Source organism: Aquila chrysaetos, chromosome 1 (genome assembly GCF_900496995.4).
Source record: "Aquila chrysaetos chrysaetos chromosome 1, bAquChr1.4, whole genome shotgun sequence".
Taxonomy (NCBI): Eukaryota; Metazoa; Chordata; class Aves; order Accipitriformes; family Accipitridae; genus Aquila; species Aquila chrysaetos.
In genome coordinates, this window is record NC_044004.1 from 56,813,124 (window position 1) to 56,839,290 (window position 26,167).

Here is a 26,167-nt window from a genome sequence, read left to right on the forward strand (position 1 = left end):
TGTTATGTAATTAGGTTTATTTTTTTGTTTAAGTAAAAGTTACGCTGGTATTGGAGTGCGGGTTAGAAAAACAACGTGGACGTGAGGTGAATGGTAGTTGCTCAGTTTAAAGCAGCGTTGTTGCAGGAAGCAGAGGCAGACTCTGTTTGCCTACTCTTCTAAAAAAACGGGGGCTGCTTCGGTGTGTCGTCTTCCAGTGAAAGCGATGCAGTCTTCAGGCCAGGGCGGGCGGCCTTGGCGGGTAGGGAAGGAGGGTAAGGCAGCTGCAAACAAGAGCCTACAGAAATCAAAAAAGAAGGCGTGCTCCAGTTGCATTTCTTTTAGGGTCAGCTAATTAATGACTAGTTTATGAAAATTCCTGTTTAAACTTTTAAAGTAAAAATATGTGTGTCGTCCCCCCCCCAGTTTTAATCATCATCCTCCTCTTCATCATCCTCAACATCTTCCTCATCGTCGTCTTCCTCCGCTGCAGCTAAGGCTTCTTCCTTCGCAGCCTTGAAAGCCAGTTCCTCCTCCAGAGTGGGGTCTCTTGTCTCGGTGATTTCTGGCCCGCTGGGGTATTCTGCTTGCACTGGTGGAGGCAGTGCAGGAGTGTGGTTCTCCGGACTGTATTTGTGACCCCAGCCAAAGTAGATATTGTCAAATTTCCTGAGAAAGAAAAGTGAAAGATGGCACATTCTCCCCCTGACAAAACATCGGTGGAGATATTGTCAAGCTTATCCTTACTCTGTTGTGCAAAAAGTCACTGTGGTGCAGATATCCTATAACTGAAGTGTTTACAAGACAGCACCTCTTTTTAACTGCTGTAACTGTTGATTAAGACATCTTCCACTTAAAAATCTCCAAATGCTAAAATGATGAAGGCTGTACGTACTCTGTCACTGCAGTGTATTGCAATACGACTCCAACTTCACATTGGTAACATAGCGCTGTTTCTGACCCCAACTCCAGTGCCTGTTTAAAAGCACGTAGAGGTAATGACTGTACCATGTGCAGTGGAAACGAACGAACATTAGAACCACAGAATGTAGCTGTTTTTGTAAAAAAGTACCGCAGACTCAAGAATATAGGTTTTAAATCGAGGACTGTGCCCAAATACTAACTGGATATTTACTTCCATTAACTTTATACTAGCCTTTCCAATGATTATTCATTTTCTGTCTTACATATTTACGGTTGCTATGCACATTTAAGTGGCCTTCTCCATCAGTCTCTGGAATAGTTAGAATTCAGTCAATGAATTAATAATAAAGCAACTTTGACTTCATTAGACAGGTATCTGTGTTTAGCATATACAGTCTGTGTTGTAACCATGCCAACTAGCTACTCACTTTCCAGATGCAAAGGCATATGCTCCGGGCCATCGGTTAGACTGGAGGATTGCAACAGCGTATTGCGGGATCAGGTTTGTAGAAGGCTGAGCTGTCCAAGCAGGGATGTTCTGAATTCCTGGAGGCAGCCAAACACACACGGTCTATGAATAAATTGACTTATGAGCCTCTACAAAGTATTTAAGACTGAGCTACAAGACTTTCACAGAATTCAAGCAATGATTGTATTAAGTTTCATATTAGAAGCACTAGAAGTCAGAAACAAGACATGTAGATGCTGTATTCAAACAGGTGTTTTGGATGTATGGGTAGGTAGCACAGGAACGCTAATAGAGCCATGTACAGAAAAGATCATGCTGCTGAAATTCAGTAGTACTCACTGCTGTTTCGTTTGCCAAGGACTTTATATCACTTATGGATAAATTACATAGTTTTATTTCACCTTGATTAAAGAATGGAGAGTAGGAAAATAATTTACTATCGATGTAATCTAATATTCAGGTTCCCATATTCCCATGATTTACTGCAGTAATGCACTACAGGATCTAAATTTTTACTTGTATATCTGTGCATATGTGTATGTATATATGTTTATTTATTTACACATGCACACACACTTTTTTTAACCTAAAAAGATATGTAAAAATAGCTGAATGTATTTCACATAGTGAGCTGTCTTGAACTTGCAGTAGCCTGGCAAGTCTGAGGTATTTTTTCTCTTCATTCTCAACAAGACTGTTAACTAGTAAACCAAATTATTTCAGTTTTAATGTCAATACTTGTGGGAACATATTTAGCTAACAGTCACAAGAGCATTCCAGACGCCTTTAGAAGGCCTTGAACAGAATAAACAAGAAGACAAAAATAAGAAAGATATCAGTTAGAAGAACACAGGTGCGCATTCCCACGATAAAGGGAACTTGGCACAAAGAACTCTCAATGCAGCAGTTTATCTTTACCAATTAGACTGAGACAAGTTCGCATGTTTTAGTATAACCAATTATGTCTTATGTTTATGCGCATGTACAGTGTTGATATAACCAATCATTAAGTGTAACTAGGCGCGTGGACAGTGCGTGAATAATGTGTGTAACCAATAGTAAAATAGCTAAATGCATGTATGGATGTAACCAATGTATAAAATGATGTCTGATGCTCTAGTAAAGGGTCTTCAACTATGATCATATTGATCTGTCATTGAGTCCATGATTATGCTCCCGCAAATACTGTTAACCATTTTGCTTTTGATCAATTTTGTAAAAGAATGTGCTTAACCTACAGGAGCAAACTATATTGCTCCATGAAGCATCGGAGTCCTATATCTTCAAATATTTACTACCTAAATGCCAACATTCCTAGTGGCTCTCTATCAAAAACTTCATATTCCATGAAGAGTACCTTCATCTTCAGAGAGTGGAGTGAGAAGAGGTGGTCCTATTTCTTGCTGTAGTTCATCTGGCTCCTCTGCTTTCTCCTCCTCTTCATCTTCTTCTTCTTCCTCTGATTTTTGAAAAGGATTAAGCCAAACACAGCGACCCTATAATTGACATGGTAAAATAATAAATACATGTAACAATCACTGAAAGAATGCAGGCCATTTAAAACAACTGGCTCAGGCACATGCACACACAGTTAAGGCGGGGGGCGGGGGGGGAGAAAAGAAAAATACATATTCCACAACTGGTATATTGTCGGCAGAATATTGTATCCTCTTGGCAGAGCGTTCCCTATATCCCTCATTCCTCCCTCATCCCTGCTTACTATTTCAGAATAACCTTATACCTCTGTCATCAGCTTTTTGTTATTTTGTAGTCTTCAGTTCCTTGCCAGTTTAGTTTATATCCTTGCTAGATGACTGCAAACTAAGAGGCTTAACTTAGGGACTTTTCCCCTTCCTTTTAAAGTCTGCCTTGTTATTTAGCTACCAGTCAGAGGAACGTAACAAAATTTTCTTAAGATTCTAATGCACATAGAATTTATTTTTACAACTATGGTTTTGCTGGTAATAATTTTAAACCTTATTTCCTACCGTTTGCTGTTATTTCGCACTAGCATTCTTGACTGGCCAGCAAGTCATCCAGCAATGGTCATCAGATTAGTAATACCTCTTTCCAGCACTAGCCTGATATCACAAGCTTCTAAGCTTTTTCATTTGCATGTTTCACAGCAGAAAGTAAGCAACAAAAAATAAACCAGAAGAAAACATCAAGTAAGTTCCATCTGGCAAACAATAATAAACTACCTGCATTTTAGCATCCTACCCAAGAAAAGAGACTTTAAAACATTTTTGTCAAGTAAGGACTTCAAAAGAGAAAACCTATTATAGAAGATTACCAGAAATTTTTATTATCTATCAAGGCCTAACTCCATACTGTTATCTAAAGATAGGTTTCAATCTCAAGAACACACCATTGAAATACTAAACCTAGAAGGTTCCTAAATACATATATATATATATATATGCTGTATGTAAATATGTGCAGCATATTTATGTATTATATACTATATAAAGTATATTTTCTGTAGAAAAATATTTAATTCCAATACCATTTCTGGTGAATAGTTCAAATGTGCAGGTGAGGAGTGTCATTTACGTTCTGAAACCCTACAGGTACTACAGTGTGAACAGTATCTGAGGTCAGTGTGAGCTATGCCAGAACATACCTGCTTTAGAATATTCTGTACGTGGTGTACCCATGTGGTGAGAGAATCCACCATTTCAACCACAGAAAGAGGCTGAAAATCAGGGTTTTCTTCATATGTATCTCTTCCTGCCCCCCCCTCCTCCTCTTCATCTCCTTCCTCCTCTGCAAACTGGTAAAATCCAATGGGAGAGATATGGGTTCCTGCTGAGATTCGAGCTATCTGTGCACGCAGGTAATTGGCCTCATTTCCAGGGAAAGGAGGAAAGCTCACAACAGGAGCATCCAGCCTACCAGTGAAGAACTTCTTGATTTTCCTGGCACAGACAATCTGGGCTGGCATCACTGGAGGCAACTTCACCCAGGGTTTGCCTGGCTCATTACAGACAAAGTAGACATATTTATTAGCCCCGGTCCCATTTTCTTCTTTTGGGATGACAGGTGGGGGCTTATAGGTGGACTTTGGTGGTTCATCTTCTTTTTCTTTCTCCTCATCTTTGTCTTCAACCTCACCCCTCTTTTTCCCTCCTTCCTCAATAACTTCTTCGTCTTCTGTTTCCTCCTCCTCTTCCCCCTCATGGTACTGTACTTCAGCTATAATATAGTTCATCTCCAGGCCCAAAATTTTGCCCCAGAAGCGACAGGTCTGGATTGGCTGAACACTAATTAGTTTTTTAAGGGCAAGGAATATGTGATAGGATTCATCTTTGCTCAAGCCAATTCCAGCCTGTTCAAAATAAAAGGCTGTTTCCATCACATTAGGTAGAGGGGTTTCTCCCTGGGAAAGAAGATCCAGAGTTAGAGCTGAAGAACAATGTAATTATCTATTTGAAAAATTAAACATGTTATCCACTGAATGTTATACTTTACTTTCCTGTAGTGCCACTTATTCTCTCAAAGCGCTTTGCAGACGTTCACTTACTACATCTTCCACTATCATTTAGAAAAATTAAAAATGCCATTTTAAGGTTAAAGAAGAGAACACCGATGAACTGCAGCTTTTAGAATACAGGATTTCAAAAGTCAAACTCCTAATTACTGCAAAATAAGGAAGGTCAGAATTCTTACACAGGATCTACAAAGGACTTCAGTGCTAGGGCATGTCAGCTATGCAAGAAGCCTTGATGCCCACAAACAGTGTCACTGTGTTTCCTTGTGTTTGCGGCAGATGCATTTGGGGAAAATATAATACATATTTTATACATTTAGACACCAAACCAGCAATATTTCTCTGGAGTGAATGTTGTTCTTTTGAAAACCCTGGCATAAAGCTCCCTGCATTTTTTAAAATACTGGCCCCTGTTCTTACTGAAGTCCACATTAAGACTCCAACTGGCTTCAGTGGAAGGAGAACGAGGCCAATAATGAAGATTTCATTAAGTATTTCCATTCTCTTTATCACCCTTCTCTCATTTCATGGGGGTAGGTGATTATATCACACAGACAAAGATACTAGAAGTTGTACACGGCAGGGTAGGGAATTTGGAAGAAGTAGTACTAGTTGCATATGGAATTTCTTTGGCCCTGCCAGGTTTCTTATATCAAAGCAAGATAGACAGGAGTATGAAAAATTCAAAATTCTTTTCTGAAATACCCTACTTTTTCCATTTTTACCATCATATACTGTTACTGTAAAATAAGTAATAGGCTATGGAAAAGATGAAAGGCTATCTCTTCTGTTGTTAGTATTTGTATTCTGCAATGGCAATTCATTTGAATATATACTGGTAACTTTATATGAAAATCAACATCTTGTTGATTATTTTCCCTTGGTTATTAGAAGAATCCTCTTGATTTTTCATTGGGTACAAATGCTTCTGCATATAAGCAACTGAATACTGAAAAGTCCCTGTTTTAAGAAGTGGCTTTTCCATTCTAGTAGTTCTTCATTGTAACCATATTTTTTTTTAGTTGAAGAAGGAAAGGCTGGAACCACAGCTGGAGCTGGAAGGATCACAAAATTCTCCATTCTCTATTTTACAGTAGCAGCTGTACACAATATTCTTGAACTGGTGTCCAGAATTATGCTCACTTTAGGTAAAGAAATGTCACTTTTAGATAAGAAATTTGGATGCAGTATTCCATGCTGAACTGGCATATGGGAGATATTGTAAACTTTACTTTCTGTTTATCATCTCTAGAACATCTATGATTTTAAAGGCTCAGGATATTAGATTTACTATAGGAAAAAATCCCAACTAAGTAACCAGATGGGTTTTCTTCTTCACAACTAGACAGGGGACCAACTCAGCTATGAAGAGGATACATGGTACCGTGGCTGCAATTATTCGTAAGATCATGAGGGGCAATACTACAAAGGAGACCACAACTACCTCCCATCCTCCTTTCCTCCTTTCCCTTCCCACCATACTCCCACCCATTCCCCGGTATATATGATATCTGTTCTTCTCTGGTAATAACTCACTATCTCTTCTTCTAGTTCTTCATCTCCTCCTCCATTTGCCTTGAGGAACAAAGCTTTACGCTTTTCTGCAGCTTCAAATGTTGGAAGAATCTCATGTTCGTCTCGAAGAGTGTCCATTTTTTTCTGAAACTGAGCCCACTTCACATCCTTGCTGATATTCTCAATTATGTCTACTGCATTTGTGGGCTGTTCATCCAGGATCTTTGTTAGCATATTAGCAAGATGATCATATCTGTCATATAAATGTAAATATTATTGGCCTACTATACAGAAGTCTTAGAATATTATGTTTTTAATATCAAAAGTAGAAGCTAATCACCTGGAGCTTTGGAGAAATCATTGTAATAGTTAGATGAAAGGGGATCATGGAGCATTATGGGAAATTAGACTTGAAGCTAGCCTGATTATAATATACTTAGGAGTAGTCCCATCTTCCATTTTTGGTATATACCGCACCTGCCTCAGGACCTCAAGCTGAATTTAAACTTGCTCTTAATCAAATCAGTTTCCCTTTGAACTCTATAAATTCCCTTGGGAATTTTGATTCCGAAAGATGTTGGACCCACACAAGTATCACATAGTGATGAACTATTGCATTTATAACATATTCTCCCATTCTATATATACCCCTGTGGTATCCCTCCCTTTCTCAGCATAACCCTTTGCCCTTTTACCAACACTACTTTTTTCTCCACTCGTACTTCCTACCCGTTTCAACTGTGTCCCTTTTTCAGACTTACAAGTTCAGGCCAGATGTTGTGCTGCTCTTCAGTAAATAGGCTTTTGCATTCTGAATTGCCAGCATTCGGGATTTGGGATCGGGTATCTGATCATCATACGGACTGTGTCCTGGCTGATGAAGACCATAACCTGGTTCACGTGACTGATAGGGGCCATGCGCACGCTCGTAGGCTTGATAGGGATCTCGTCCTACTGCGTATGTCTGATAGGCACTTTGTGGTTCCTGTGTTTGGTAAGGGTCTAATCGTGCTGCGTCTGACTGATACATGCTTTGCCTTGACTCCTGTGCCTGATGAGAGTCTTGTCCCAGCGCGTATCTCTGTCCGATGTTTATTTCTGGCACGTGTAGCGTTTAAGAGGCTTGTTCTGCTCCTCGTAGATGATAGAGGTGTTGCATTGGGGTCTGTGATTGATGCGGTGCTCGTCCCGGTGCATGGGTCCGGCCGACACTTCCTCTTTGGTCTTGTTCTTGGTAGGGGTCTTCGTCGGGTGCTTCTGGCTGAGAGATGCTCTTTCTCAGCCCTTGTGGCTGATCAGACCCTTGCCTTACCCCCTGGTACTCGTAGGAAGCTGGTCCCGGTTCCGCCTGCTGAGGCTGATAAGGGTCTCGTTCAGGCTCAAAGCCCTCAAAAGGCGGCTGCTCGGGGCCCCGCTGAGGCGGGTGGGAAGCGTACGGCTCGCGCCGGTCGGGGGTGTGTCCGGGCCACAAGTGCTCCCTGAGGCCTCGCTCCTGCCCTTCCCGCGGGACAGCCTGGGGCGGCAGGTCCCCGGGAGGCTCGGCCACGGTCTGGTCCGGGGGGTGCGGACCGGGCCGGAGGCACCAAGCTGCCCCTCAGCCGCCGTCGGCTCCGCTCGTCGCGGAGCAACGGCTGCCGCCAGCGGGGCGGAGCGTCGCCGAGGTAAAGCGGCCGCCGTTGCTTGGGACGCCCGGCGGGGCGGTGCCGGAGGGGGTGGGCCGGCAGCGGGTTTTCTGTCGGCACTCGGCACTGCCGCGCCGTTTCTCCCCGCGCTGGGGACGGGGTAGCGGCTCGTCTGGGCGCGCTAGGCGCGCCCGCTGCAGCCAGGGCCCTTGGAGGGGAGCGGCGGCGGCGGCACAGCGGGGCTGAGGGTGGCCGTTGGAAACCGTTGGCGGAGCCCCGCGCGCCGATGCCGGCGGTTGAAAGCGTTGGAGGCGCCGCGCGCGGTGGGGTGGCCGTTGGAGCCGCAGCTCCCGCTGCGCCCGGGTGCCTCCCGTCGGCCGCTGATTACCCGGCGGGCAGGGCCGTGTCCCGTTCGCGTCGCCGCACGCTGAGGAACAGCAGCCGGCCGGGAGAACGACCCGAACGCCGTCCCCGTCAGCGTTCCTCAGCGCCGGGCGGGAGACAGGGCGGCTGCCTGAGGGGGCTGTCCCGGCGGGCGGGCCCGCCCCAGGGGAATCGCCTTCGGGGGGCTGGGGGCCCTCCTGCTGGGCTCGCTTCCCTCAGCCCAACAGATTTGGTGCGTTTGGTAGGTGGGAAACCCCACTAAGCTGCCCGAGCTGTTACCTCTTTTTTTTCTGGAGGGGTTTTCAAGCCTTGCTTGTTTCTTTTCATCATGACCCCCAAACCACGAAGGGCTGTTAGTACTCTGTCTTGAACGTTTGTGGTACAAGAATCCTTCAGATCTCTGCTGAGAGCAGAGGAATGGGTCTTCAAAAGCTTAATTTTGATTTAAAAATAAATAAGTGACGTTCGTTTGCCTTTGTGACTTTAAACTGCATTTTCTACCGCACACAATCTCCTGCGTTTTAGTGGTGATATATCATGCTGTTGCCATAAGGTACAAAGTTTGTTCTCTTAGGAGGAGAAAAATATTTTAAAATCTGATAATTACTTTAAAAAATTGTATTTGCAGATCCAGGGAAAAAAGCAGACGTAAATTCAGTTGGAATGAAGGTGTTCTGATAGAAAACGGTTTTCTTATGTGATGCTATCAGTGTTAAGGAGACAGCTGGCCATAATGTAAGTAACCTCTGTTTGCAATAATATTCAAACACTAAAATGCAAAGGACGAAGTCACGTTACAGAGGAAGAACCCGCTAACTTCTATTAATTTAGTTACTCAAGATTTGTTTTACAGAAATACAGTAGCACATTGCTGTATGCTTTTTTAGTCCTATCAGGTATTATGTGCTACAGTGCTCTCTACTTCAACAGATACTCAGTTATGTTAATAACCAGAGCCCTCATCATGTGTATATAAAATTTGCTCACATGACTTCTCTCCTTATTTGCTCGTAACTAAGTCAGTGAAGAGCTTTTACTGTCCGAGTAAAGTTAAACCCTTACCTAGTATTCAACAAGGAGGTTATGAAACAAAAACATAGAGCAGGTGAGGTTTAAAAAACAAAAGGCCTTTTAAGGAGTTGCATTTTAGCAAATATCTACAGCTGGCTCAAGGGTAACTGTCAAGTGTTCTCTGACAATTCAACAGGGAAAATAATACTGTCTTAAGGTGTACATGTGAAGAAGTTTGGTGTGGTAAGGTTTTAGTAGTGGGGGAGCTACAGGGGTGGCTTGTGAGAAGCTGCTAGAAGCTTCCCATATGTCCCATAGAGCCAATGGCAGCTGGCTCCGTGTCGGACCCACCACTGGCCAAGGCCGAGCCCATCAGCGATGGTGACAGCACCTCTGTGATAACATATTTAAGAAGGGGGAAAAGTTGCTGTGCAGGCACAATCGCAGCTGGAAAAGAGAGGAGTCAGAATGTGTGAGAGAAACAACTCTGCAGACACCACGGTCAGTGAAGAAGGAGGAGGAGACATTCTCCTGCAGCCTGTGGTGAAGACTATGGTGAGGCAGACTGTCCCCCTGCAGCCCATGGAGGTTGACGGTGGAGCAGATATCCACCTGCAGCCCGTGGAGGACCCCACGCCGGAGCAGGTGGATGCCCGAAGGAGGCTGTGACCCTGTGGGAAGCCCGTGCTGGACCAGGCTCCTGGCTGGACCCTGTGGACCTGTGGAGAGAGGAGCTCATGCTGGAGCAGGTTTTCTGGCAGGACTTGTGACCCCATGGGGGGCCCACGCTGGAGCAGTCTGTGCCTGAAGGACTGCACCCTGTGGAAGGGACCCAGCGTGGGTCCCTTAGTGTGCTTAGTGAAGAAGTGTAGCCCATAGGAAGGACCCACGCTGGGGAAGTTTGTGGAGGACTGTCTCCTGTGGGAGGGACCTCATGGTAGAGCAGGGGAGGAGTGTGAGGAGTCCTGCTCCTGAGGAGGAAGGAGTAGCAGAAACAATGTGTGATGAACTGACCCCAACCCCCATTCCTCGTTCCCCTGCACCTTTGGGGGGGAAGAAGCAGAGCAAATCAGTAGTAGTTAAGCCTGGAAAGAAGGGAGGGTGGGGGGAAGGTGTTTTTAAAATTTAGTTTTTATTTTCTCATTATCTTACTCTGATTTTGATTGGTAATAAATTAATTTCCCCAAGTCGAGTCTGTTTTGCCTGTGATGGTAATTGCTGAGTGATCTCCCTGTCCTTATCTCAACTCAGGAGCCTTTCATTATATTTCCTCTCCCCTGTCCAGTTGAGGAGGGGGAGTGATAGAGCGGCTTTGGTGGGCACCTGGTGTCCAACAAGGGTCAACCCACCAGTGCTGTACAAATCTCAGCAAAATGGCCTATTAAGGTTATAAGTTGTATTAAATAAAATAGCGCAATACCTGAACTGTAAAATATACTTCTGTCATTGATCAGTTAATGTAACTTTTTAAAAATGCAGTTTATTTTGGATGTTTATTAGAAGTAACCAGAAAAAATTCTTAGATGGGGCATTGCAAATTTCTGTCCAAATTTCCAAGTTCCAAGAGAGTAAATACCAAAAGTATCATTGAGGAATCTGACCCATTCTGAAACAGCAGTAAAACATATGTTTCCACATCCTTTAGTAGGCAGAGCATTTATATGAAGAATTAAAAAGTTTCTGTGTTGTGTTCCTATGATTCCAACAAGTAAGACAATATAAAAATGTTACTTCTGCTAGGTTTCACCTTGCAGGAGTTTTATTACCGACTTACTGATCTTTGCAAGGAATGTATGCAAGTTCATTTTGCAGATGTATTTGCAGAACTTGCATATGGACTGCAGAGGGCGGTACAGTACTTGCAAATTACTTGTGAATTCCTTTTTATTTGATATCCATATTTCATATTTGAAGGGAAAACTTGGTTCGTTTAGTAATTCACTTCTATAAAAATTGTATGGAATTAAGTTATCTTTCTACCTGTGATGTTCTGTGAAGCAGCTGCTCAAGAAAGGGCAACTGCTTTATCTTTTCAATCTTGTTCAGCAAGGAAAGAGAAAACTAGGAGCATGTATGTTGCAATTATGGAAGTTAGGACATGTGTAAAATGTACAATGGCTCAGGGCAAAGAGTACCTCAGTGCAGGAGGATGTTTCAGCAAGGTACTGTGATGATCTCTTGTTGATACAGAAAAGTAGGAAATGGATATATGCAATATTGCTGCAGGATCTTACTCTGATGAACACTGTCAGTAGCATGGGTTAATCAGCTGAACAGTAAACTAAAGCATTAATGTTTCCTCTTTCCAAAGGAGATATGTTAATGGTTTGTATTGCCTCTGCTGTGGCCAGGTAGCAATGGTCTCATGTCCTATGGATTCAAGTCTGTTTTCCAGTAGCCTTTTTTTTTTTAATTGAACTCTTGCCTGTTGCTGATTTCCAAGTGGAGATCCAAAGATGGTATAAAATGTTGCATGTAGAACTGGACATCTGTTGCATTTCTGCTCAGTTTCATTGGTGAATTTTGAACATGCTTGCACTGGGAAGGGAATGACAGGCAATCTGAATAGAGCTTCCCATTTCAAGTAGTAATCTTTCTGTGCTCTGTTGATTTCTGTGCAAACAAGTATTGAATTGGAAAGCCCAGATTCAGGTCCCATGTGTGTCTTCGTAGAAGAATGCCTTCATCACCAGACCAATAAGTAGCACCTGTAACTACTGAGGTGAAGTTGCTCTTTACTGTGTAGCAGGCAAGGCAACTTTAGCTGAATTACAGCCTGTACACTAGGAATCAGGTGCTATTGTTTTCTGTGTGAAGCTTGTTCTGGCAAGCGGCTGCCAGGTGTGCTGTCAGCTCACTTAAGAGGAAGGCATAATTAGTAGATTCTTATTGGATTTGGTATGGCATAGGTTTCAAACTGCATACCATGGTCAAGACTAAAGTGTCAGCATGTGAAGATGATCTTTAGCTTTTCCTTTATACTATGTTTATGAATTAAATACTTAATGCTTGCTCTGACTGCTTCTAAATGACTTCAAGAGGAAAGGTACTTGAAAAGTGTAGGTTCTGTCTTGTTACCTTTGTTAATTCTCATGAAAAGACTATTAACTACATAACTACTTTTTAATATCTTTTTTCTCTTCAGAAGCCAGTGACCTACGTCTCTCCTGCAGTTCCAAAAAATCCACATGCAATTTTTTTGCTTAGTTAAACATACAGCAAGTGGTTTTAATTGTGTAACAGAATTTTCTCTTTTACTCTTTTTTAACCCAGAGAGGATCAAAATGTATTTCTGCATCACTTTCAGAATATAGTTTTCCATTTGATTGAAATTCTTTTTTAATGTCACTTCTAATAGCAATTTCCTGCTAAATATCCAAGTGCTTGTTGTATTAAAGCAAGTATTATTCTCAATCTTAGGTGTTTATTGTGCAGAGAGGAACAGATGCTCATACAAGATCTCCTTAAAATATGGCAGTGACTTTTTTTTTTTTTTGTTAGTTACAAGGTTATCATTGAGTCATTACTGCTGGTATGCCTCTTTCTTCTTCCATAGGTCTTGATTCTTTTCTCTTCTTTGGGTTATATGCTGAAGTCAAACTGTATTCCTCAGGTGGTCTTAGACGTTAGGTTAGTGCTGGCAGTCTGAGATGTTTTTCTATGAGGCGATATTATTGGAAAGCTGAGAGACTGTCATACTTCTGCAGGGGGCTGATAGGAAATGCATATAGTGCTCTGAAGAGAATAATAATAATTTTTGGAGATCTAGTGCTGGCTCTTGCTCGTATTGAAGTCGGTGGGAGTTTTGCTACTGACTTCAGTGGAAGTAAGATTAGGGCCTTTGTCATTTCATTACCATTTTTTGACATAGACTAGGTTATATGCTGGGAGACAAACTGATTTTAGTCCGGACTTACAGTGGAGAGTTGCTGTGGTTAAGGGCGAGCGTGAGTTTGCATCCTGAGGTGTGAATTCTGTATTCTGTACGTCCTCTGAGTTCAGAAAATTACTGTGAGTTACAGGATAAAGTTCAACAGACAGTTGTTGTGGTTTGACCCCAGCTGGTAACTAAGCACCACACAGCTGCTTGCTCCCTCCCTCCCACCCAGTGGGATGGGGGAGAGAATTGGAGAAAAAAAAAAAGTAAAACTCATGGGTTGAGATAAGAACAGTTTAATAGAACAGAAAAGAAGAAACTAATAATGATAATAATAACAATAATAAAATGACAATAATAATAATAATAAAAGGATTGGAATATACAAGTGATGCACAATGCAATTGCTCACCACCTGCTGACTGATGCCCGGTTAGTTCCCGAGCAGCGATTCCTCCCAGCCCCACTCCCCCCCAGTTATATACTAGATGTGACGTCACACGTTATGGAATACCCCTTTGGCCACTTTGGGTCAGCTGCCCTGGCTGTGTCTTGTGCCAACTTCTTGTGCCCCTCCAGCCTTCTGGCTGGCTGGGCATGAGAAGCTGAAAAATCCTTGACTTAGTGTAAACACTACTTAGCAGCAACTGAAAACATCAGTGTGTTATCAGCATTCTTCTGATACTGAACCCAAAACACAACACTATACCAGCTACTAGGAAGACAATTAACTCTATCCCAGCCAAAACCAGGACAACATTTAACTATAACTGTGCAGTGACAGCAATGTTGGTGTGGATGAGCAAAATTTCAAGGGGGTAAAAAATTTTATATCACCTGGTAATTGGAGTGCTAAACCTATGCTGCAAACAAAGCTTTTGTTCAAACTATGTTATTACAGTGAGGACTTTTGTTAGGAGAAGTGCAGGAAATTGATAGTTTTTCAGATACTAGAATGTAATGTCTTTGTGATTATTATTTCTATTACTGAAGTTGATGGTATTTCTCTGGTTTTGGGCACTGTGTGACTGACTAAAAATTGCAGTGGACACCATGATTAGTGCTTTCTGGGTGCTGTACCTCTAATTTATTATAATTTTCATTGATGCTGGTATACCATTTCTTCCCTGTCACTACCAGCAGAGCGTGGTGTTTTTTGGTTACTATTTCTAAGAAGAAAGCTTAGTTTTCTGGCAAAGAGGGTGCGGCAGTTGTGCATCTTTTAAATACATGCTGGGTTTAACCGGTGTCAGCCTAGGTACTTTGTGCTGGAGCTCAGAACAGTCCATTTCCTACAAGGCGGCTAGAGCACAACTGCAGATTTTGGAAGCTGTGTGGTGTGATACTTGCTAGGGTGAGATGAAAAGCAGCGGTGATCCTTGCTAGCACATTACAGCGGCGACACAGAGTTCAAGTGGGCCTGTTTTGGATCTACGTAGGGCCAGCTCAGCTTCTGTTATGTGTTTTTGTTGACTGTTATGCAGAGAAATCTGAATGTCTGTGTGGGATAGTGCCTTCTCTTTAAAAGGTCTAACTACGTATAATTGTGTGTTTCTGTACTGTTGTCATCAATTGAACCTCTTCCAGTGGTTCATGTTGAAGATACCCAAATTTGTTCCTCAGAGCTGTATAGATCCTGATGACTGTGGTGTTGCAACAGTGGAAATATGGGCTGGTGGAGTTTAGGATCTTTGATTGCCACAACAGTGTTACCTGGTGGCAGTAGTGTGGTGGAATGAGCTTCGAATAACCTTCTCTGCTCTGGTTTGTTGCAGGCTCGTGAAATATTAAACAGGCTTGTTGCTCCTTGCTGTGCATCTAAAGTTCTCCTTTCCTGGGGGATAGGGAGGTGAAAGGGAGGGGAGATTTTGTTCAATGTAGAAATTCTTGGGGATTTTGTTTCTGTTAATATTTGATTAAGTGACAGTTAAAATGGGGCAATGATTTTAAAAAAAGGAGGTTCACTTTTCACTTTGCAGATCTGTAACCTTTACTGTAGTTCTGAGAATGATAAAAAACTTTTATATTTATTAGATACTGCGTTCAATTTACAATGATTATGTGTAATGGTTTTATTCTTACATGAAGCTAGGCAACTGCAATCACTTCAAAAGCATTATAAATTTCAGTCAATTCCTATTTTGCTTTTCCCTAGCTGTGTATGTTATAGCACTTCTCATTGTAGAGAGGATGGCTTCTATCTTTTTTTCCCCTACTGTAGTAAACCCTGTAGTCTCCAGCAGCAGTGTAAAACAGGGTATAATGATTCAGCAATATTTTACAAAACTATACAAAACGTGAGGAAATAGAGAACCAGGCCTGACATTTTGCCCTTTCAAAAGCAGATGCTTTGCTATTTTTAAAATACTTAGAAAATAAATATTCTAGAATCAAAATCCTTCAGAAGTGTAGATGGCATTGTTTTCATTAGGGACTCTGAAAGTGGCTAGGAGGTTTTGTGGAACCTAGGGATATACAGAAGAAGTTTCAGTATTTCACTAGGATTAGTCATATGTGTAAGTTCATAATTAAATTCTTTATAGGAGGAGCTTGCCATGTTAGACTCAATAAATAAGAAATTATGCTCAAAAATCCATCTTTATATTGCAGTCCCATTAGAAAATCCATGCTACTGAGTATCACTTTTAAAAAATGCAACTTTTCAGGCCATGTTTTTTCAACAATGTCCAAGCAAATTGTCCTATATTATGCTATTTTGACTGTGTGATATGTAATAATTGACTTGTTTGAAGATAGCGGTATGCTCAGAAACAGTATGTTTAATTTGTATCTACTGAGTTCATAATACAATTGCATTCTTCATTTGAAATAATACTCAAAGTGTAATGGGGTAGCAAGCCTATGAAGTTCACTTTGTGATGATTTCCAATAAAGAGAAATCCATCTCTATCATTGTTATTTCATGAAATACCATTAGATAAATCATGACACCAGAGAAAATGGTTGAACCCCAGCCAGCAACTAAGTGCCACACAGCCACTCGCTCGCTCATCCCCATTCCCAGTGGGATGGGGAAGAGAATTGGAAAAAAAAGTAAAACTTGTGGGTTGAGATAAGGACGATTTAATAACTAAAATAAAATATAACAACAACAATAATAAAATATAATAATAATATAGTAATGAAAAGGAATATAACAAAGAGAGAAATAAAACCCAGGAAGAAACAAGTTATGCACAATGCAATTGCTTACCACCCGCTGACTGATGCCCGAGTTGCGATCGCCCTTCCGGGCCAACTTCCCCAGTTTATATACTGAGCGTGACATTTTGTGGTATGGAATATCCCTTTGGCTAGTTCGGGTCAGCTGTCCTGGCCATGCTCCCTCCCAGTTTCTTGTGCACCTGCTCACTGGCAGAGCATGGGAAACTGAAAAACCCCTGACTTGGGATAAGCGCTACTTAGCAACAACTAAAACATCAGTGTGTTAGCAACATTATTCTCCCACTAAATCCAAAACACAGCACTGTACCAGCTACTAGGAAGAAAATTAACTCTATCCCAGCTGAAATCAGGACATCTGGATATAATTTGTATAAGTTCAATTACTCTTTCATTGTGAATTGGACGTCTAGGTTCAGTCTCCATTGTTGTGGACAGCTTTGTCCTATTTTCTTTTTCCAGAGATGTAGAACTTCCTGTAAACAACCTTATTCTAGGAACATGTTCACTTGAAAAGTAATATTTTTTGTTCTTTGTTTTCCTCTCTATTATTTTGGATAGGGCTTCTATTTTCACTTAGTCACTTAGTTTCCATGTCTTTTTTCTATCTATGAAAAGCGTGACAAAAACAAGGCAAAAAATTTGCATCAGCAATCAAAAGACTATATTTAGGTGAAGTAAACAGGAGTACCTATGAAATGTCTCTGAGATATGTTTCCCCGTATTTTATATTAGTATCAATATCACTAGACTTTTTGGTGCAACAATTTCCACCCTATTTTACATATAAATAACTTTTTCGTAGAAAATATACCGTGAATTTAGATAGTAGAATAGATTCTATTAGTTTGTGTTTTTCTTGCAAAATATTTATGTAACCATCGTAAACAATGTCTTGCTCACCTGCATTTGAAAATTGCTTCCCTCTTCCATATTTTGTTGATGAAAACTGCTTCTTTGCCTGTCAGTGCTACTTAGTGTTCAAAGCATCCATATTAAACCATAAATTTATTTGTATTCCTTTGTCAAAATATGAAAAAATATTGTGTCCATGTAAGAAACTGTCAGAGCATCTTAAAAGGTGCCCTTAAGTATGTAAAACATAGGGGCTATAACATTTTACTTTTAGCTGTCTGGAGTGAAATTGAGAGCTCTTTGATGCTTAGAGTTAATATATATAGGGTAAAATGTTTGGAAGTTAAAAAGATGTGACAATCCATGCATTGAGCAAGGATTGCTTAACTGAATGATGTAGAAATTCTGTCATGGTATGCTATAAATTATGCATCTCTTCAGGCTTTAGTCACCCTTCTCAGAACCGAAAGGAGTCATGATTATCTATTTCAGACTCCAAATTTATAGATCTTCTACTGAAGGAGAAAGCGACTTCCCCCCTTTTCCTTCATGGTCCAAAGAAATAAGCAAGACTTGTTTTCTAAAGAACAGCTGCTGGGAGCATACACCCTTTATACCCACCTAGGTACAGCTCAGGAGGGGAGAGACCTGAATTCAACTCTGTTCAAGCTAAGACTCAAATCATATTCCCTGCATCTTGAATAAGGGAACTGTGTCTGTCTGAGGGGACTTGGGTACACTACAAAATTCTACTATCTTTTTCCTAGCTTAGTATTCAAAGTTGGTTTTTCTTTTTCTTAAATCTTTTGTAAAGAAAACCATGATCTTGGAGCATACTCATGAGAGATTCCAGTGCAGTCAATAAAAAGATGAAACAATTAGAGCTAATACTTCATAGCCAACAGTAGTTTTCCAGGATATAGTAATAACTGTAAGAAGAAAACATGGGGAGCAAAAAGTCAAGGTATTAAAATAATTCACAATGGAGTTTGAGACTTCTCTTTAAAGAATCTAGGTCCAAACACCATCTGTTAATCAGATAGTGGTTTGCTTCCTGAAGTGACCATAATTTTATTTGGGGGCGCAAATTCCATCGTGGGGTTAATTAGTGAAATTCTCTGTACCTCAGTGAGACCCAAACTCCTGTCTGTTAGGAATCTGCATTATGGGTTTTTCATTAATGATATTCCACAGAAGGACACACTAAGTTTATGCATTTAAAAAAAAAAACCAAACTTTTTGCACAGATATAAATAAGTGTGAAGCAATCAGAATAATGCTTCAAGTTTTAGAGCACAGTAAAAACTGCCCAAGCCTCTTACAAGGTGGTGTATTTACAGACTGAAAATAAATTGTAACAGGAAAATCTTCAGCAGACTGAATATGCCTACCTATGTTGCATTTCCACTGTCCTTGACAACTCATGGTAATTAGTATTTTAGGTTGAGATTTAATAAATACTACTCAGTTTTGTGAGGTACTGCTTTAACTACTGCTTTGAAACAAACATTAAGAAATTGGGTGAATAGGTTTAGTTAGTTCATTATTGGTATTCAAAAGAATATTATGGCTGTGGAATTCTGAGCTAACTAACAGGTTTAATTATGTACCGTTTGACTTTGGATTTGCTTCCCCTGAGCTTGAAGACACATCTTGTTAACATTCTTCTTTCTATGGAGATTAAAATAGCATCCAGTTGGTTTCTTACCAGGTCTGTGATGCTGTACCTGTTAGAAAAGAGACACTTCCTCAGCCCGAGATCTTAGAGTAGCTCTGACTCAAAACTACTTTTAATACATAATCCAGAGTTTGAACTTTATTTAAATGACGTATAGACATAGTATTGGTCTCTTTATGATAATTAATTCAACAATTCTTGCCATGTATTCTTAACCTTTCACTCTGTGTATTTATTCAATAATTTTGTGGTCAGAAAGTTAACTCTGAGTAATTAAAGCCTCTAATAAAACTACTGGATTATTGTGAGATTGCTCTCAAAAAAAATCAGGTCCAGCTTTAAATTATATAGTTTGTTGCCTTTCTCTTCATTTGCTTAATACTAAAGCACAACAAAAAAGAAAAGAAAAAAAAGGTTTCTATATAGAAGTATTAATTCTTTGAATTTTAAATCTCTCAATCCGAAAATTGTTACAGGGTTTCAGTCTGTTTTATGAAAACACAAAAATCCAAATATAATAGGAATCAAGACATAGTAATGGCAAAACTTGCCAAGTATCTAAAAAATGTAGATGTTTGAGTTACTTTTGGGAGACAGTGTAGTTTCTGAAATTCTGGATCTCTTCCAGAAGTTGCATTTCTACCCTAAGCCTTATTTTTTCCTTTTTTTTAGTTGTGGTGGTAGGTGTTTTTTGAAAGCTGTCACTGTAGACACAGGTGTATCCTGCATATGCAGCTGATATACTGTTCATTTCCTCTAAGCATGTACTATAAATTAATTTACCTACCATCTATCTTGCATTCCAGCTCTTTCTCCTGAGTGTGGAACTTGCCCTTCAGTGACTGAGAGTTCATAACTCAGGGTCTATGAGCTCTGAATAAATTAACACATTCACTTGGGGTGGGTGGGGAGAGGAATGAAAGATTATTATGAATTTCCTGCTAGGGAGAACTCAGTTACTGAGTTATTGAGTCTCTTCTCTCTCTTCCCCACCCTGCAACAAGTGCAATAAGGTTACAAATTAGCTTTTGCCTTGGTTTGAGATTTTTTAATGTTTTGGTCCAGTATTTACAGAAAAGCCATTCTGAGAGCTTGACGGTTTTCATTCTAGTTTAATTATACAGAAGTTACTGCCTGGATTATGGGACAAGAGTACTCTTTAGGAAAAAACACTTCTAAATGTGTCACTGTTTGAAGGTATTGTGTTTAAGTGAACCCCATTTGTAACTGTAAAGAATTTTTATTTTTTAGTTTCGACAAAGATGGTGAGAGGAAAAGAAATAGTTATAATACTGATTTTCTAAATGGATACAATTGTAATTATAAGGCTATTCTCAACTGATTCTCAAATCAGAACAGTTCTATTGCAATCCATTAACTTGCATGCTTTTGCTAGCTGAAAATCTCTCTTGTATTGTCTGTCTCTTGATATTTCTTGGTGCTATCTTGCTATCTTCTTCCCTTCCCAGTTCCTCCACCTGTTTTAAGTCCAAAGTGAAGGAACAAGAGTGTTTTGAGATGAGCAGATAAGTTTAAAGTGTCAAGCTGATGGACCTTTTACTAATTAACAAGGTGATTAACTCTCAGGAAAGGCAAACAGATTTGGCTAATAATATGCCAGAGGACAAGAGAACGCCATGCCTAAAATTCAACAGTTAATGGTAATATTAATTTCACTTGTGGAGGTAACACTCTTGAAAGTGGTTGGAGTTGCAGTAACAATAGCTCTTTTCCTAAAATGGATTTCTTGAATCAATTTTCTACATAAACAACAATTACAAGAGAGGAAGCTGAGATTTTCCTGGAAGGCTTCTGAGATCTAGCCCAGAAAGATGTACGGTCATTTAACAGGCAAAATCATGGTAGGTTTAAAAAAACTGAAAGAAAAGACCTGATCTGACTCCATCATTTCAGGTTTACACTTTTTCAATTTCAGTTGGCTAGATTCTTTCTGGCTCTGAGATTCAAAGGAAGGGCAATGTATACAGAAGGTAAATTTGTATAAAACATTTCTCTAGTTGGATGCAAAGTACTTTCAGGAGTGTGAGTTTCATCTAGTAATGCATTTGTTTCTGTAAACAGACAGTAAAGTGAAGCAATAGGATTTAGAAACAGCCATGGCTCAATGATGGGAGACTATGATTTATCTGTTGTCAGAAGTAATAAAGGGTCCACCATGCCTGGTTTATATTATTCAGGCACTGAAATCTGTTAAATCAGTAGGCACACAAGAGTAAAAAATGAAAGGGAAACATTAGTTTTCTTACAGTTATTTTATGTCTTTCATCTGAAATGTATAAACTTTGCTGTTCAAACAGTACCTTAACCTTGCTTTAAATGCCACAACTGCTTTTTCTCCATTATTTTATATATCCTAATGTAAACAACAGTTAACAACTTCCCTCCTGCCTCATTTAATTATGTTTAACAAGTAATCAATCTGAATTAACAGCAGGAGACTTCATGCCGTTCATATATTTTTAACAGATGTGTTCATATAATTTTGTGAATATATTTGGCAATGAAGGGAGTCTGCTGTGATTCACCAGTTTCCTGGGAGAAGACTTGGGGCACACATCATCTTAATTAAGCATTGTTGTTTTAGACCTCTGAGACTTGTGATGAAGTTAAATAATAGCTCATTAGTTTCTATTTATCAAATGCTTGTGTTGATGGAGTTTTTTCACCTATAAGGGCCTTTTAAATTCTTTCTTGAAAGATTTTTCTGCTAAGACCTTTGGGGGACAGAATGAAAAATGCTGTAACAAATGCATAGTAGATAAATCCTATGACTCCCAAAATTCAAACACCACAAATCAGCTTCTTGTAGTATTCAGTTTTCAGTTAATATACTCAACAATAAATATAACAGGGATTAGTTACATGAGAGAATGTTTGGCTTGTTATGGATTGTGTAGCAGCCTTTATTTTAGTTTTTATATACTGTTTTAATTAAGCCTGGATTTTTGGCCAATTAGAATGTTTGCCCATACTGTCCACCCATGACTTCATTGCATTCACAATTTTGTGTTTCTCTAACATTGGGCCCTGTCCATTTGCTTTACGTGAAAGTGTTGTAGCAAATCTCATGCTTTATTTACATGAAAGATTTGAATCCCTGAACATGGTGAAGTGCTGTAGAAGATTAACTCTAGTTCTAGATTTAAAAATGTGGGCTGATTCTACTATGGCTGAATGAGTTTTGTAACTTGAAAACAGATATAACACTAAATGAATGTTGTAAGCTCTATCCTTGACCAACTTGTAAATAATGTAAGCCAGTGGCAGCATTTGCTCACTAGCTGATTGGATGTCACAAATATTGATGCTATAAAAGCCCGACCAGTGGACAGTTCAGTCAACCTCTGAGAAAAGGTAGATAAGATTTCCTCAAATGACTGGACAGTTACATATTATGGCATATAATCTGTATGCCATCTGATAAGACACAGATGAGAAACAAAATGAGGAGAGAAAGATCTCTCTGTCTGTGTGTTTGTAATTAAAGAATTCACTATTTAAATATTTTTTTGTTTTCCAACAAGCTGAATTGCAGAAGTGAGTAACATTTCTTTAAAGATGTACTTCTGAACTTCATATAGAGAGCAGTTAGGAAAACTCTGTAGTTCTTGGGGAGCTACAAGAAGAAACATTATTTCTCAGATGGCTCTGTGCAAAATCAAGGAGCTCTTTCCCTTCTGTCATTAGGTGATAGTGTCTTGTGATTACAGGTATATTTGCTTTATTTTTTGATGCTAATGTGCAAGCAAATGGGAACGCCAGCCCATGTCTGTCTTGTAGAAGGCAGGAATTCATTGTTGCAACAGCTGCAGTGGTGACTGGCATATGTGTTAGTGTGGGGGGGTTTTTTGCATCACACTTGTGTAATTATGGCAGGAACAGTTTTAGTATGGCTTAGAGGATAAATATTCTAATAAACTCAACTTCTGTTGTAGAAGAGATTTTATATTTGAAATATATAATTTCTGTCACTTGTCTGAGTATTTCAACTGAAAATACTTTAATCTTGGGAGTGGAACATTATCACAATAGTAGCAAGAATTGACTCATAGGTTAGATGGTCAATGTTTCAAGTGTCTTCAAGTCTAATTGTTGAGAGGTACTGTAGCCTAATGTGAAGAATAGATTGTTACCCGTGTGTTAGGTGCAAATTTCCATTCATTGACCCACTGAACTTCTGAAATTAGAAACATTTAAATTTTTTTTTTTTAATTTTATGAAAACAAGCTGCATTGTAACTCCTATTGAACTGGATCAAAGATTACAAAAGCTAATATTGCACTGAATTCAGTTCCACTGGTTCCAGTGATTGGTCTTTTAGGAGGGGCTCAAGCCAGGAAGGAGGAGGAGTACAACTCCCACTCCTCACTTCTTACATGGTAAAAAAGAGCATAGATCTCATGCTGAGCTTTCACAGGCGAAGGAAGTGTCTTTTGGTTATCAGATCCTGGATTTTTAGGTCTTTCTGCTGAGGATGTAATAGCAACATTCCCTAACAGTGTCCAAGCATCTCCCCCAACTCTTCTTCCTGTAGGGGAAAGAATCAAGACTTTGCTTTCCAGCTTTAAAACTTTTTTGCCTTTTAAAACTCACAAAATAAGCATGAAATCTTACTCATGGCAATCATCCAAGAGATCATCATAAAACTGAATCATTGACTTCCAACCCTGGGAACTCTTTTGGATCCGGATAACTATTTTGATAAGTAATTAATGAATTACCTGCACAGTTATACTAATGCAAAGCTCCTTAGACTTATGAAAACAGTGATGTGGCAATGCTATTTAGGGTCATGATAGTATATGCAGTTTAACTCAAGGGGGATGGGGACATTAAAGGGGAAAAACAAAGTGCTACAATATTTGGAGGCCTCTTAGATCTTCATATGCTGATATTAGCATTGACCATCTGGAAGGGGCAACTGGACTGGACTCTAATCTCTGCTAACTGTTTTTTCCCATACCATATGAATTTGCTTAAATGAACAAATAAAAAGACAAACCATGATACTGCTTTAGGCAGATGGGGCAAGCAATAGTAGAGTTTTACTAGTAAAAACTATTTTTGAGAATTATTTCATATGTATAGAAAAGCTTGCATAAATATCAGGCAAGATCTGCACTGATTTCCTGTAGCAGTGCACTGTTGCCCATGAAGAAGCAATGAAAATGCTGTTGCCTGAAGCTTGCCAGTTTCCTTGGTATGGTGAGATATTTTGTTTTCTGCTACAAGCCATGAATCACTGTGGCTGTTAGGTATGTAAATGGTTGGTCATCATTGTTACAATTTTGACTATGATCTTTAGACAAAACAATCCTAAACTTGTTATGAGCCACTTGGCATAGGAAATGGGTAGGTTCCCAGTCATTAAGTGCTCAAGACATATGGGATGGCAGTGATAGGTAGTAGCTTTCACCATTTACAACTTCTGAAAGGACCTGGTATGAATAGTGTGCTTGGGATTACAGAGTATCCAAAAGACCTTGCTAAAGCCAAAGTACCTATATATCAGCTCCAAGGTTTCTAGGTGCTCAGAGCTAATAGTAAATTAATTGTGTATGCAATAATTCTTTAAAGCAGACATTAAGCCACACACATATTGTGGGTGGTAATTTATCACACTGAGCTGCTTTTAGATAAAAATTGTTCTGTGCAATTTGTGATGAACAGGGTTTTTTTGTTGTTGATGTTGATATGCTTGGATCTGACATAGTTGTTCAGAGTTATTCAGCTTAATTAGAAGATCATTCATTCTTTTTTTTCTTAATTCAAGATGGAATTGATTTCAAAATCACCATTTAATGGAAATAGGATTAGATAATTTTGGGCCTGTTTCATTCCTTAGTTATTATTCAAGTCAGCAGACCTCACTTCTAGAGGATCTGCTTGGTTTCTTAAAAAAAAAAAAAAAAAAAGCCAAAAAAGTTAAACAAAACCAAAACCCCAAAACACCCTTGTGTTTGCCTCCTCGAGGAAAAGCAGGGTTTTAAAAAAATCCCTTATCGTATGTTTGCCTCAGTCTTGGAAAAGCTGTTCTAACCCTTCATTCTGAGAAGAGAGATGACACCATGCCCTTGAGATGACACCATGCTCTTTCTAAATGGTAAAAATGTATAAAATTCTGGAATGTGGTTGTGCTGGGCCAACACATTTCTCTCCTGGTCTTGAAAAGGCAGTGCTTTCAGTTAAGCCTAATTATGTTACAGAAAAAAAGAACTGGACTAATGTGTAACTCCAAAATAAGTGTTCAGCCTGCTGTATGAGTAGAAGTTGTCCTTTACACACAATGGTTAATTTTGAAGTGTTCTTTGATCTCCTTGAGTGAAGAGATGACCGCTGTTCCAGTTTGTGGGAAAGTTTCAGGTTATAGGAAAGGTTACTCCAGTTTGCCAGAAGCAAATGTTCGAATAGTTCTCCCTAACAGAGGCAGCCATACAATGTCTTATTGTCAGGAATAAGTAAATGCTGCAAAATTTGAGTCAACTCCAAACTTCAGTGAAACTCACATTTAGGATTTCATTTAAGTTTTGCTAAAAGATGCATATTAGCCACAAAATCAAAATCTCAAATTATGTTCCAAACTCTCTCAAAATTAAGGGTTATTCTAATGAAGCTGAAATTGTACTATTAGAATGCTCTTTGGTTTTGAAATATACAATTGAGTTTAATGCACTTAAGTCCTGGGCTTTTAGTGGTTTGGGTTTGCTTTTTTAGAAAAAGAATAAATTTCCATTTCCTTCCTACTTTTTCTTTTTTCTATACATAGGGTTTTTTTGCAGGTGTTTTGGTAGCTTTTCTTTGCTTGTGGTACTAATCCTTTCTCATAGGCTTGGCAGTCAAGTCTTACTATGTTCATCACACTGAATTTCTTTTCTCAGCGTCAGCTAAATTTAATCACTCCCCTGAGCAGAGATGGAAATTGAACTTGCCTCCAGCACACTTCAACTCAGTAAATACTGGTGTGATAGGAGTGAGAAAATGAAAAAGGCTGCAAAACTGCACGTAATCCCTTAATGCAATATTAGGGATCCTGGGTTTGTCTGTACAAATTTTGAGTACTGTCCAAGAACATAAAAGAAGCAGTTCAGCAGTAAAAGAGGTATGAGCCCTGCTCTTTCTGGGGAGAGTATTGGGAAAGAAAATACTTTTCTTCCACAAA

General features: G+C 39.6%; 2 protein-coding genes across 2 annotated transcripts in view; both read right to left on the minus strand.

Annotated features, from left to right (window-relative positions):
- Nucleotides 1-7,978, minus strand: LOC115341532 (radial spoke head protein 4 homolog A-like). The gene is made up of 6 exons (XM_030014738.2): nucleotides 7,139-7,978; nucleotides 6,399-6,630; nucleotides 3,996-4,751; nucleotides 2,730-2,868; nucleotides 1,332-1,449; nucleotides 1-648 (listed from the first exon to the last, which is right to left on the minus strand). The coding sequence occupies exons 1-6, from the start codon at nucleotides 7,405-7,407 to the stop codon at nucleotides 408-410; spliced, it is 1,755 nt and encodes a 584-aa protein (XP_029870598.1). The 5' UTR covers nucleotides 7,408-7,978; the 3' UTR covers nucleotides 1-407.
- The window catches only part of LOC115343943 (vegetative cell wall protein gp1-like), a 21,229-nt gene continuing 2,553 nt past the window's right edge, over nucleotides 7,492-26,167 (minus strand). Inside the window, exons 2-3 of the mRNA XM_030020540.2 lie at nucleotides 7,836-8,379; nucleotides 7,492-7,804 (exon numbers count right to left, since the gene is read on the minus strand). Coding sequence (XP_029876400.1) covers nucleotides 7,492-7,804; nucleotides 7,836-8,379 — 857 coding nt within the window. The remainder of the gene's footprint in view (nucleotides 7,805-7,835; nucleotides 8,380-26,167) is intronic.

Coding starts and splice junctions, on each gene's coding strand:
- LOC115341532 (XM_030014738.2), bottom strand. CDS start 7,407: ATGTATCAGTCAGACGCAGCACGATTAGACCCTTACCAAACACAGGAA. Junction 6,631..7,138: donor ACAACATCTGGCCTGAACTT/GTAAGTCTGAAA, acceptor TTTATATGACAG/ATATGATCATCTTGCTAATA. Junction 649..1,331: donor TATGCCTTTGCATCTGGAAA/GTGAGTAGCTAG, acceptor TTTCTTTCTCAG/GAAATTTGACAATATCTACT.